The sequence below is a fragment of the Squalius cephalus genome (assembly GCF_949319135.1).
Source record: "Squalius cephalus genome assembly, chromosome: 21".
Lineage (NCBI taxonomy): Eukaryota > Metazoa > Chordata > Actinopteri > Cypriniformes > Leuciscidae > Squalius > Squalius cephalus.
Window position 1 is genome coordinate 5,025,390 of NC_137142.1, and position 14,039 is coordinate 5,039,428.

The window sequence follows — 14,039 nt, forward strand, 5'->3', positions numbered from 1 at the left end:
ATCATGCTCAAAACAGCTATGAGAGACAGCCAATAGTGTGGCAACATTGCAATTACAGGAAAATATGAATATATATATATATATATATATAATGTGCTATTTATTTGGTTGTATTTGTAGGCTGGCTGTATATTTAATCAATTGGTTAAATTGTTTTTTCATTGCAGTGCATGATTAAAAATTAAACATTAAAAATTAAAGATTAAAAATACTGTAAGAACTTACAGTAACTGACCATATATAATATGTATTTACCACTGTTCTGATAAAGCGCAATTTAATAGAGCAAACAGTGTATTAAACAGAGCAAACACTGCATATATTCATATACAATTCTGTATGTAGATCTATATGAAAATCTAATGAATTGGTATCATGGTGGTGACAGTTACATTCATGTGACCCATAATGACCCTTTTACACTTTCACAAATTCTTGACCTTTCCTTTAGAAACACTCTTATGCCTAATAATGTCAACATCCTTTTTCACCCTGTGTGGCACTGGTACACAACCTGTTGGTTTAGAGTTAATCCTCTGTCCAACGCAACACTTTGGTAACATTGGCATAATTATATACAAGTTACAACATAATACCCCGGGTTTCACACTTTCACAGGCAAGATTTAAGCCTGTAGTCCCAGACTAAAATGCATGTTTGAGCAGTATTACCTGCAAGCAACTGACATATCTTATGGCAGTGCCATTGTTTTGTCTCAAGATGCACGCCAGTAATGTTTTTTTTTTTTCTAAGGCACATTTTTAAAAGCTATAATTAAATACCCAAATTGAACTATAAGGACAAATCCTGGCTTTTCTAAACCATGTCTGTGAAACTGGGTCTGGGTTAGAAATTAAGGGTTAGGTTAACCCTAACCCTAACCTTAAGACTTGCCTACAGACTTTTATTTAACAGCATGGTGTTAACTGCAGTGGTTAGGCCTTTAGCATTGCTAAAGGACAAAAATCTTTTCACTGTGACAGTCTGTTTAGTAAAGATTGTTTGTATGGATTGTCCCTAAACTAGAGCTATTGATGCATTCAAAACATACCTGTATCATAAAGATCGTATTTACAAATTGAACATACATGAACGCCGCCACAATGATGAAAATATGAGTAGGAAGCTTGGGATTTTCTTTTAGCCCGATCTTGAAGAGTTATGAGTGTGTCAGTGAGAAACATGTAATACCACAATACTTTGGTATTTAGCAGTTACATTGTCAGGCTTTTCTATTTACGATGAAGTAAGCTAATGCCTGCACAAAATATGACAGTATTATAGTATTACAATATAACATGTAATGATACATTTTACAGTGGCTTCATAAATTAATTTAAAACATAAATAGTAAAATAGTAAAACCTCATGAATACAAACTTCCCAGGAGGACTTAAAAGCATCATGTGTGCATCATGAACCCTGTTGGTGTCTGACCAGCAAGATCAATTTAACAGTTAATGATATAGTCCGTAAATTAACAGTCAGTTAATTAATAGATATTGTTTGTCATTTTGTTCTGAACTAGTTCTGGCTGTCAGTGGACGTTTAGATTATGGCCGGATTGGACATCATTATTCACGTCATTTATGGACTGTTTCTGGATGTCAACGGACGTCCAGATTATAGCCAGTATGAACGTCTTTTCTGAACTAGTTCTGGCTGTCAGTGGACGTTTAGATTATGGCCGGATTGGATATCTTTATTCACGTCATTTATGGACAGTTTCTGGATGTCAACGGACGTCCAGATTATAGTCAGTATCAACGTCTTTTCTGAACTAGTTCTGGCTGTCAGTGGACGTTTAGATTATGGCCGGATTGGACATCTTTATTCACGTCATTTATGGACAGTTTCTGGATGTCAACGGACGTCCAGATTATAGTCAGTATCAACGTCTTTTCTGAACTAGTTCTGGCTGTCAGTGGACGTTTAGATTATGGCCGGATTGGACATCTTTATTCACGTCATTTATGGACTGTTTCTGGATGTGAACGGACGTCCAGATTATAGTCAGTATGAACGTCTTTTCTGAACTAGTTCTGGCTGTCAGTGGACGTTTAGATTATGGCCGGATTGGATATCTTTATTCACGTCATTTATGGACTGTTTCTGGATGTCAACGGACGTCCAGATTATAGTCAGTATGAACGTCTTTTCTGAACTAGTTCTGGCTGTCAGTGGACGTTTAGATTATGGCCAGATTGGACATCTTTATTCACGTCATTTATGGACTGTTTCTGGATGTCAACGGACGTCCAGATTATAGTCAGTATGAACGTCTTTTCTGAACTAGTTCTGGCTGTCAGTGGACGTTTAGATTATGGCCGGATTGGACATAATTACTCAGTGTCATTAATCGACTAATTCTGGCTGTCAATGGACGTTCAGATCATGGCCTGGACGGGCGGACTTGATATCAACCTGTTTTGTACGTCCACAGACGTCGCTTGCTCAGTGGGAGCCTACAGGCTATTTTCGCTGTGAATAAAAGATAAAATATGCTTCAAATTATCATTTTTGTCGTCGGTAGGTTTTTAATGGTGATGGTTATTTTTAATTTCTTTACACATAAGGTTAAACATGAGATTTGAAATGTTTCCAAATTCCACCAGAATATTGCTCTGTGCCAAAAGGCCTATTCACCCAGGGAACTACAGTAAAAATAACTAGTTTCAATAATCGTTCTACTGCGATCATGTCGAAAAGATTGCATTTTCGAGTTGAACGAATATGAACAACACCACAAATTCGTAAATACAAGTGGGAAGCTCAGGATTTTCTGTAAGCCTTCATTTTTACGAGTTGGGGAGTGTCAGTGAGAAACGTGGTGGAATAATATTATGTATTTAGCTGTCAACATTGTCAGGCTTTTTTTATTTACAACAAAATAAGCTAATTCCCTGCACAAAATATCATAGCATTTTAACGATACATTTTAAAGTTTTTTGAAGGGAAGAACTACGCTTGCACACATATTCAAATGCGCATACCATAGACTGAACTCGTAATACGCATGTGCACGCCATCAGCGTTCTCAAGGATTCGCGTTTTTGAAGTTTGCGCAAAAAGAACTTGAGTTTTCTGTTAAAACGGTGTTGAGTTAGCGGCCCATAAGTTAATAACTAATGATCGTTGCGACTGAAGTGAATCAATCAAACTAATTTTAGCTGGACAATAACTTTATTCTTGAGCTGCTGTAAAGCCAAAACAATCTCTGTTACTTAATTCCCTATGTAAAGCCGCTTTGGAACAATCTACATTGTTAAAGGCGCTATATAAATGAAGATGACTTGACAAGATAATAAAACATGTTAAAAAGCAAAACACACCTGATGCACATTCTTCATTTTCTATAAGTAGGTTTAAAAACGCTAGTTACGTATGTAACTGTGGTTCTGTGAATTCCGGATGACCGCCAGAGGCAGTGCAAAGCACTAGTGGATAATCGCTGCGCCAGCTAGATAGATCGAGAAGAATATAACAACAAAGTCACGTCATGACGCAGACCGAGACGCGAGGATATAACCCACAGCGACTCGGTGCCCAGCCTCAGAATGCTTTCTCGCGCATTCCGAGTGACGAGGGACTCTGGCGGTCATCCGGAATTCACAGAACCACAGTTACATACGTAACTAGCGTTCTGTTTCATTCCTACTGACCGCCAGAGGCAGTGCAAAGCACTAGTGGATGACGCATATCAACACAGTCATGAGGAATGCCACCCACCTGCCAATATCAGGATTGCTCCAGAAGGACTGCAGAGCTCACATCATGGGAAGCAGCCACGTTAACCTTGTAGAACCGCGCAAAGGTACATGGAGAAGACCAGGTAGCAGCTTCGCAGACATCCGCCAAGGAAACTCCCCGTAAAGTGGCCCAAGACGAAGACACGGCCCTAGTGGAGTGACAAGTAACACCCACTGGTAAGGGTTGATGAGATCTATTATACGCCAACTTTATCGTCTCGACAATCCAGCGTGATAGTCTCTGTTTGGACAAAGATGCACCCTTGCGTACCTCACCATAACAAACAAATAACTGATCTGTCTGTCTGAAAGAAGCGGTAGACTTAACATAGCACTTTAAAGCTCGTACAGGACACAGAAGATGAGACCTCCCCCCATCTGTATCTGAGTGATTGAAAGGCGGCTGAAAAGCAGCCAGATGAATAGACTGATTCACAAATTGTGGTAACAAAACCTTAGGGAGAAAGGCTGGATTAGGCCGAAGAATGACCCCAGAATCCTCTGGTAACCAGCGTAAACACAACTCACTCACTGACAAGGCATGAAGTTCACCAACACGTCTAGTGGAAGCAACGGCCAACAAAAAAGACACTTTTAAGGACAACCACTTAATATCTGCAACATCTAATGGCTCAAATGGTGGTGTACAAAGGGACTCTAGAACAAGCGGTAAGTCCCACACAGGAAAAGGAGTAGAACGAACAGGCTTTAAACGCCTCGCTCCCTTCAGAAAACTACAAACAAGGTTATGAGACCCAAGGGAAGCACCAGCAACCGGGTCATGATAAGCAGATATGGCAGCAACATAAACTTTTAAAGTGGAGGCCGCCCTGTTGTCATCAAATAGATGCTGCAAGAAACTCAAAACTGTCGGCACAGTACAGTGAACTGGGTCAATTCCTTGATCTCCGCACCAAGAAGAAAATATCCTCCAACGAGCAGCATAAAGCTGTCGTGTCGAAGGAGCCCTAGCGTTGCCGATAGTGTTCACTACTGCCGGTTCACAATCCATTAACTGTGATCTGGACCCAAGGGCCAAACCCAGAGCTGAAGACGAGTTGGATCTGGGTGCCAAACACGGCCGTGCATCTGAGAAAGAAGGTCCCGTCTGGTGGGAAGCTGCCATGGTTCGCCTTGTAACAGACTCAGAAGGAGAGGAAACCATGGCCTGGATGGCCATCGAGGTGCCACTAAAAGCACCCTGTGCTTGTATAGGAATACACGATGTAATGTTTCCCACAGAAGTGGAAATGGAGGGAACGCATACAACAGGCAACTCGGCCACTCGTGGGCTAATGCATCCTGTCCCAATGGGCTGGACGTTTCGGCTCTCGCGAACCACCAGCGGCAATGAGTGGTCATTTCCGATGCAAACAGGTCGACCTCTGCCTTGCCAAACCGTTGCCAAATCATCTGTACTACATCCGGGTGAAGTCTCCATTCCCCCGGGAGCAGCAGATCCCTGGACAGAGCATCCGCCACTTGATTGTCCAATCCCGGGAGATGAACTGCCCTTATTGAGGCCAGCCGGCCCTGAGACCATGTGAGGATCTTGCGAGTTAGCAGTAAAGATGCAAGAGACCTGGTGCCGCCCTGATGATTCAAATGAAAGACCGTCGACGTGTTGTCGGACCGGACAAGCACATGACGACCCATCAGGTTTGGTAAGAAGTGTTGTAGAGCTAAGTACACTGCCTTCAACTCCAGGACGTTGATGTGTTCTAAGGCCTCCCTGGGTGACCAGTGACCACCAATTCCCCTCTGGTTCCACGTTGCCCCCCATCCTGTTAGTGAAGCATCGGTCGTGATCACTTCCCGACGGGAGGACACCACCCCTAGAGGCACACCGGCTTTCAGAAATGTTACCTTTTTCCAGGGTTTCAATGCACGGACACAGGCAGGCGAAACGACAATCATGCAATGGCGATGTCTCGCTGAATCTAGCCCTAAGCTGTTGCTCCACCTCTGAAGAGGCCTGAGGTGAAGCAAGCCCAAGGGGATCACGGATGTTGCGGCAGCTAACATCCCCATTAGTTGCAGAAGGACCCCATAAGGAAGTTTTGTCCCCTGACCGAAACGAGTCAGTAGCTGACAAATATTGTCTGTTCGTGCGTGAGACAATGTGGCAGACATTGTGATTGAATTGAGTGTTATTCCTATGAAGGTTATGGTCTGTTCTGGGACCAGATGACTCTTTGTGTCGTTTACAGTAAGGCCCAACTTCTGGATATGCTCCAACACAATCCTGGTGTTGTGTAACGCATGTCGTCTTGTTGGGGCACAGAGCAGCCAATCGTCTAAGTAGGGCAGAATCCTCATGCCCTTGGACCAAAGTGGAGTCAGGGCCGCACTCATGCATCTTGTGAAAACACGAGGAGCCAGAGATAGACCGAATGGTAGAACTCTGAACTGATAGGCTTGATTCTGAAAGCTGAATCTTAGAAACTTCCTGTGGTGGGGAGCAACGGGAACATGGAAGTAAGCGTCCTTCAAGTCCACACTCACGAACCAGTCTCCTTTCGTCACAGATCGAAGAACGTCGACTGTGCGTAACATTCGGAAAGGAAGAGACTTTAAGAACACGTTTAGGCGCCTCAGGTCCAGAACTGGACGAAAACTGCCATCTTTCTTTGGAACAAGGAAGTACGTGGAGTAAAACCCGTCCCTCTGATTGATGGGAAGAACTTTTTCTATGGCTCCTTTCAGTAACAGTGAATGAATTTCTAAGGAAAGGGCCATTGAACTGGTTACGTCTTTGACAACTGTCGGAAAGATTCCTGAAAACTTGGGAGGCCGGCGTCGGAATTGCAGAGTGTATCCCCTGCTCAAAGTCGCCAGAACCCAGGGGTCGGACACTGAATTTTCCCAGTAATGTAGATGCTGCACAGTGAAACGACCGACCGCCGGCCCCATAACTTCAGGGTTTTTGGCCTCTGCCTTTAGGACCTGTGGGGGGGCGCTGACGTGGTCTCCCCTGCTGGTGACGGTAAAAAGGGCGGCGTCCCTGGGCCTCCTCAGCCCCTCTCTGCCGCTGTGGAGCCTGAAGCTGAGAAACGTTCTGCTGTCGCACTCGATGCTCCGAGCTCGGATAGCGTGGGTGAGCCGGAGTCAGAGGCATTCTAAAAGGTGGTGTTCGTGGAACCTGAGTCAGTTGTCGTGTGGCTTCTGACAACTTCATTCTCTTTTCCAATACCTCAGAAACATTGGGGCCAAAAAGATGTCCTGGTACAATTGGCAGTTCTCTCAGTGTCTTCTTACAATCTTCAGGTAACCTTGCCTGAGCAAGCCATACCTGACGCCGAGCTGTTAGAAGGGTCGCTGAAAGTGTCCCAAGTTCCCGAGTCACATGACCCATAGTCAACAGAGCAGTCTGTAAGAACTGAGATGCAGAAGCGTCAACGCTCGCTGACTCTAATGTGTTATTGCAGGCAAGAAGCAGCTGGCAGATAGTATTCTCAGCTCGAGTTATATAGGCTACCGACTCATATGCTTTCTTCAAGAAAGTGTCAGTACGTCCACATTGCGCACTCGGGCAGCGTACATTGCCTCTTAGAGCCTCATCTGGTGATACCACCAAAGCTGCAACCGGCTGTTCAATTTCAGGCGCCCGTCCTACCCCAATGGAGTCAGCCTCAGCCATTGCTGCAAGAGTGCGGGCTGTCTTTGACCTCCTCCTAGGCACATTGGGACTGGTAAGTGCACTGGAGAATTCTGTCACAAAATCCTTACACGGTGGCATTGCGAACACATTACTATCAGCAGCTTGTCTGAAGAACACATTGGTTTGAATGGGTTGGACAGGTGATTTGTCAAGACCCAAACGAGCCACCGCCATCTGCAGAACCGATAACACATCGTCTGGAGCAGATGGGCCTGCACCTGATGAATGTACAGACCCACCGCTTGAACCACCTGTAGCATATAGGTTAGAAAAAACATCGTTTGGGAGGGTGGGTTGTATGGCAGGTTCCACCGATTCTTCATCGAGAAAATGAGAATTAGACGCGCTCATGGAGAGAGCGTCAAAATCTATATCATGTGGGGGTTGGAAATCACTCTCATCCACTGGTGTGTTCTCAGTATGTGGGGCCGACACTGGGGGTTGTAGAGACTGAAGACGACGTTTCATCTCAATCATTTCTGAAGAGAGAGAAGCTACAGTCTTCGATAACAAGTGTTCTGAACTGTCTTTGTGTGGTACAGATTTCTTCTTGCTAGGCGGAGCGCCAGCAGCTGCTGATGCGCGACGCTTTTGAGCGCGTCGCGGCTGTTGTGCGAGGGTAACAGGCGAGTTAATGTCTAACTCAGCAAGGCGAAGCTGTCTCTCTGACATCGGTAGCATACTACAATGCAAACACGGATCAGTCAGGGCCTCCTTCAGATGTTGAGCGCCTAAACATGATGGGCATCGATCGTGTCCGTCGTCGGGAAGAAGCGTATTCGGACACAATTTGCAACTTGAAACGGAGATGAGAGAGCTATGATCCATGACTCCGTCAATAACACGTCCTCGGTTAGCACCGTAGGCACTTAAAACTGTAATAGCACCCACTGAGCAGTTCGAAAAAATCTTCGGATAGAACCGAAAATTCTATAACATGAAACGCTCTCACAAGAAACGTAAAAGTCAAGTCTGCCTTCGGATAGAACCGCGAGGCATTCAATGACTAGCACTACGGCGAGTAACTTATGCGATGATAATATAAATATATATTTATATCAAACACATATAATGTTAGGTTTGCGGTGAACGCAACCTAAGCGCGGTCGAAACCAGCCACCGGATAGTACCGTGAAGCACAGAGTTTCGCCGACGCAACCACAAATAATCGTATGCACTCACCTAATTAAGAAAAATAATCCAAGATATCCGTCCTGATGATAGTGTAGAACGCGCTGTCACAGCTTGGGAGGGCGAATCCTCGCAACTCAGGTAAGCTGCACGGGACAGCGTGAAAACAAACGACCTATCAAAAGCGAGAAAGCGAAAGAGGCTGGGCACCGAGTCGCTGTGGGTTATATCCTCGCGTCTCGGTCTGCGTCATGACGTGACTTTGTTGTTATATTCTTCTCGATCTATCTAGCTGGCGCAGCGATTATCCACTAGTGCTTTGCACTGCCTCTGGCGGTCAGTAGGAATGAAACAGAACCTTGTAGTTAATTAAGAGAAGGTACGCCGCCATTTTGCTCCGACAAAAGTTACTTGAACGCTCCTGACGTCATAAACACGACTTCTCAACTTGTATAGAACTTCCCAGGAGGAGTTGTGGTGCGTTTGTCACATTCACATTAGTTTGGACTCGTTATGTTTTGTCATCACCTGCCTTCATCACTCACTTGTTGTCACGGACACTAAATCACTCAGCTGTGCAATCATCAGTCACCATCAGTATAGTTCAGTTCTGCTTCAGTTCAGTGTCTGCCCGGTAAATGTTCAGTGTGTGTTGCTAATCCGTTTGCCTTTCTGTTGTTAATACACCTTTGTATTGGATATTACGTCTTCCTTATCTGTCTGTCAGCACCCACCCGTGACAGCGTTCAAGTCCTCCAGGGAATTTCGTACTTATACGAGGTGGGAACTTGTCGTGTTTACGACAGCAGCTGCGTTCAAGTCACTTTAGTCGGAGCAAGATGGCGGTGTACTTTCTCTTAATTAATTACACAAAAATACAGCAATATTTTTAAACTCTAGTTCTAAAAAATGAAGAACAAAGAAATGTGCATCAGGTGTGCTTTGCTTTTTTATGTTTTTAATTAATTTAGAAGCCACTGCAAACTTTATCGTTACCGTCATATTCTGTGCAGGCAATTAGTTTAATGCGCTGTAAATAGAAAAGCCTGACAACACTTTGATACTTTTCAGTATTGTGGTATTCCGCTATATTTCTCATTGACACGGCCCCAACTTGTAAAGATCGAGGCTTAAAGAAAACCCAGAGCTTCCCACTCGTATTTACGACATTGTGGTGGCGTTCATGTGCGTTCAACTCGTAAATACGATCTTTACGAGATGACTTGAAAGCACCATAATTCTAGAGTCCACAAGCTTTAATGATGACACAGTGGAACGATGTAATTGGAATCACTTTCAGAAAGATTTTTTTCCAGTTGATGAAGGATAAAAACATTGACAGCAAATCAGAATTCACCCGACTTTGAAGTCAGTGGTTCCCTATTTCGATGCCATGAACAAAAAAAAAAAAAAAAAGAAAAAAAAAAAAAGTTGGGCAGGACGTGATTGAGGGCGGATCAAAATATAATGACATGCACAGATAATTCATTTATAATGGCCTGGTTTCACAGAAAGGGCTTAGATTAAACCTTAGTTCAATTAGGATGTTTAAGTAGCTTTTATAAGTGTGCCTTAGAAAACATTACTGGTTTACATCTTTAGACAAAACAAAAGCATTGACATATTTTAAGATTCATCAGTGCCAGTTGCTTTCAGTTAAAACCGCTCAAACATGCATTTTAGTCTGGGACTAGACTTAAGCCTTGTCTGTGAAACCGAGGGAATAAATACTGCAATATTCCATGAAAAATAAGTTACACTGCCAACCAGCTTAGGCTGGTTTTAGCTGTTAATTCTGATTTCATGGTGACTTTAAAGAGCTCAAACTTAAACTGCAGCACACACTTATAATAAACACTTACTGTGGAGGCTAATACAGTTATCGTTATTGGCATGAACAGGCCTTAAGAACATCCTTTACCCAAGCAAAAATATCAGAGAGAGATTATAACTGACATTATAATAATCAGAATAAACAACTGCACCAACAAATAATATAATGCAATAGTCCACTTGTAGGGTATCCTATTTGAATTATTTTTTTTTTTTCACAAAATTACTTGCGAAATTGACGGTCATCAAAACCTGGACTAATAAGACTCTGCAAGTCTAAACAGTCAGAGCTTGAACTCTAATCCTCTTTATTGCAGCGTTCCTGGATAAACAAAGATTTGGACAGAACTAGAGCACAGCTGAGAAGAGCTGTAACCAGTTAAATAGGTCACACACACACACTTGTCTGCATCAAGCCACTAAGCCTAACACTGTACCTGCGCTGGAACATGCAGAACAAGAGCTTCACAACACAAACATAATGATGGTGCATCAGCTCATTCATCAATGCATTTAATGGATCACTTCAACACACAACACAGAGCTTTTTTTCTTTATTTCATTAATGTTTTACAATATAGTACAATGTACCCATTTATACAAGAATTCACAAATATTAACAAGTCAGTTTGTGATGTAATACACTGCTGCAGCCACTGGAAGTGTCTCAGGAAATATGCTCACCGCATTCGAACCAGGCGTTTCATCTGAAGTGCGCGAGGCATGAAAACTTGTATCTGAAAGAAGCATCGTGTGTTTTAATGTGCGTCTGCATCGCTGAGAAATAAAACTTTCGATTTGGACTAAATCCTCAGGCCAAGGCCACTATAAAGAATGAGCAAAGTCTAAAGGAGACCAAAGCAGAAACTGAATTAAGGATATGCAATTCTGCATCCATTACTGCTGAAAAATGGTGCAGCAGTGTCAAGAAAGAAAATGTCCAAAATCACAACAACACACGTCAAAATCATGTTTCAGAGTGGAATTGCATGATTCCATAGATCAAGGTCGAATACAACAAACACCCGCGAGAAACACATAAATAACACGCTTCACGAAAGAAACAGAAACAAACAGTCTTGTAAAAACGGACCACCTTAGAAATCCATCATATTAGAAACATACCAACTAAACACCTGTACGTAAAAAACTCACTCACGCAAACATACGCAACCCAGACGGACAGAAAGCAGGCATTCAGAGGACATACTCATGTGCTCCCGGGTCTTCCTGGCGTTGGCTTGTGTTGGATGAACATCGCTGAGCACATTAATTAGGTGGCCTTAACAAATGTATTGCAGCATTTGAGATGACGGGGCAGAGAAGGTGCTCTGTGTCCTACAGGTGGCGCTATCCCTGCATGGGCGTTGAGGGACATTTGTGCTTACTTGAAGGGCAGCACCACCGTTCAATTCCCAAGCGATAAGAGAACTGTCTTGCGAAACCTATATATATGTAACCAAAATACCTGGAAAATAATTTAATATTACTTGGAGAAGAAATTAAATAGCATACCTATGACGAATATCTGTGTTGCGAAGGAACCCTTATTGTTAAGGTTCAATACCTTGGCTATGTGTCTCTTTAAATATGTATTTATATCATATTTAAAAGAAAAAAGGGAGCGAAAACCCACTCCCCCCCCCCCCCCCAAAAAAAACAGTCATGCATTCATCCACTGTCAGACAGGGGTGGAGGAAGAGCAAGAGGCCTTGGTGACGCCTTGGCAACCTCTAGCCCTGTGCGTTAAGGGTGGGCGCAAGTGTACGAACACGTCATGTGACTTCACAGGTGCTGCCAATCGATGCCCACCAGAGTCTGATTGGCCTCCTGGGCGTGGCCGATCTCCTCTGTGATGCTGTGCTGGCGCCACAGCTTCTGGATCTTTCTGTAGCGCTCTTGGCACAAGTGTAATGGGTTTCCCCGTCTAAGAGAGACCAAACACAACACTTGATCTCACACAACTGTTAGAAATAACCATGTGTGTGAAACATCAGGAGTAGAGATGTACCTTAGCCCTTGGTCTGTTTCCCCATAGTCGTCCAGGTATGGGGGAGCATAAAAACAGCCCTTAGTTTTGCCAGCCAGGAACAGGACCTGACTTTCCCGCACCCTGACACACAAACACATACAAATGAAACCCTGCTGACAGATACCATGTAAAAAGCCACAAGGTTGAGAGTTAAAGTGATCTGACCATGGGCATAAATGGCCAAAATCCACCCAACTCCTACTTATTATAGCTAATAAAGTTTTAAATAAAGATATTTTTCTGACACAAACTCATCTCTTCACTTCAGAAGGCCTTTATTAACCCCCGCAGAGCCGTGTGGAGCACTTTTATAATGGATAGATGCACTTTTATGATGGATAGATGCACTTTTATGATGGATAGATGCACTTTTATGATGGATAGAGACACTTTTATAATGGATAGATGCACTTTTATGATGGATAGATGCACTTTTATGATGGATAGATGCACTTTTATGATGGATAGAGACACTTTTATAATGGATAGATGCACTTTTATGATGGAGAGATGCACTTTTATGATGGAGAGATGCACTTTTATGATGGATAGATGCACTTTTATGATGGATAGATGCACTTATCATGGATAGATGCACTTTTATGATGGATAGATGCACTTTTATGATGGATAGAGACTTTTATGATGGATAGAGGCACTTTTATGATGGAGAGATGCACTTTTATGATGAGAGATGCACTTTTATGATGGATAGATGCACTTTTATAATGGATAGATGCACTTTTATGATGGATAGATGCACTTTTATGATGGATAGATGCACTTTTATGATGGATAGAGACTTTTATAATGGATAGATGCACTTTTATGATGGATAGAGACACTTTTATGATGGATAGATGCACTTTTATGATGGATAGATGCACTTTTATGATGATAGATGCACTTTTATAATGGATAGATGCACTTTTATGATGGATAGATGCACTTTTATGATGGATAGATGCACTTTTATGATGGATAGAGACTTTTATAATGGATAGAGACACTTTTATGATGGATAGAGACACTTTTATGATGGATAGATGCACTTTTATGATGATAGATGCACTTTTATGATGGATAGATGCACTTTTATGATGGATAGATGCACTTTTATGATGGATAGATGCACTTTTATGATGGATAGAGACACTTATGACGGATAGATGCACTTTTATGACGGATAGATGCACTTTTATAATGGATAGATGCACTTTTATCATGGATAGATGCACTTTTATCATGGATAGATGCACTTTTATAATGGATAGATGCACTTTTATCATGGATAGATGCACTTTTATCATGGATAGATGCAGTTTTATGGACTTCAAAACAGAAACAGCCATTCACTGACATTATAAAGCTTGGAAGAGCCAGGACATTTTTTAATATAACTCCGATTGTATTCTTCTGAAAGAAGTATGTCATTACACCTAGGATGGCTTGAGGGTGAGTAAATCATAGGCTAATTTTCATTTTTGGATGAACTAACCCTTAAAAGTTTAGTGTATGATGCCCAGTTTTTCTCTGTAACCAATTACAAAGTCGACAAGCGAATGGCGCAATGTTTTAAAATCTGCTCCGATTTTAAAAGTCCTGTAGTGTATTCCAGCCTTTAAGGCAACTA

The 14,039-nt window shown here is 42.6% G+C and overlaps 1 protein-coding gene across 1 annotated transcript in view; it reads right to left on the reverse strand.

Moving 5' to 3' along the window:
- Positions 1-10,915: 10,915 nt before the first annotated feature.
- ubr2 (ubiquitin protein ligase E3 component n-recognin 2) overlaps positions 10,916-14,039 on the reverse strand; it is a 42,207-nt gene continuing 39,083 nt past the window's right edge. Inside the window, 2 exon segments of the mRNA XM_079855030.1 lie at positions 10,916-12,301; positions 12,386-12,487. Of these exon segments, the coding sequence (XP_079711156.1) occupies positions 12,160-12,301; positions 12,386-12,487 (244 nt within the window). The 3' untranslated portion in view covers positions 10,916-12,159.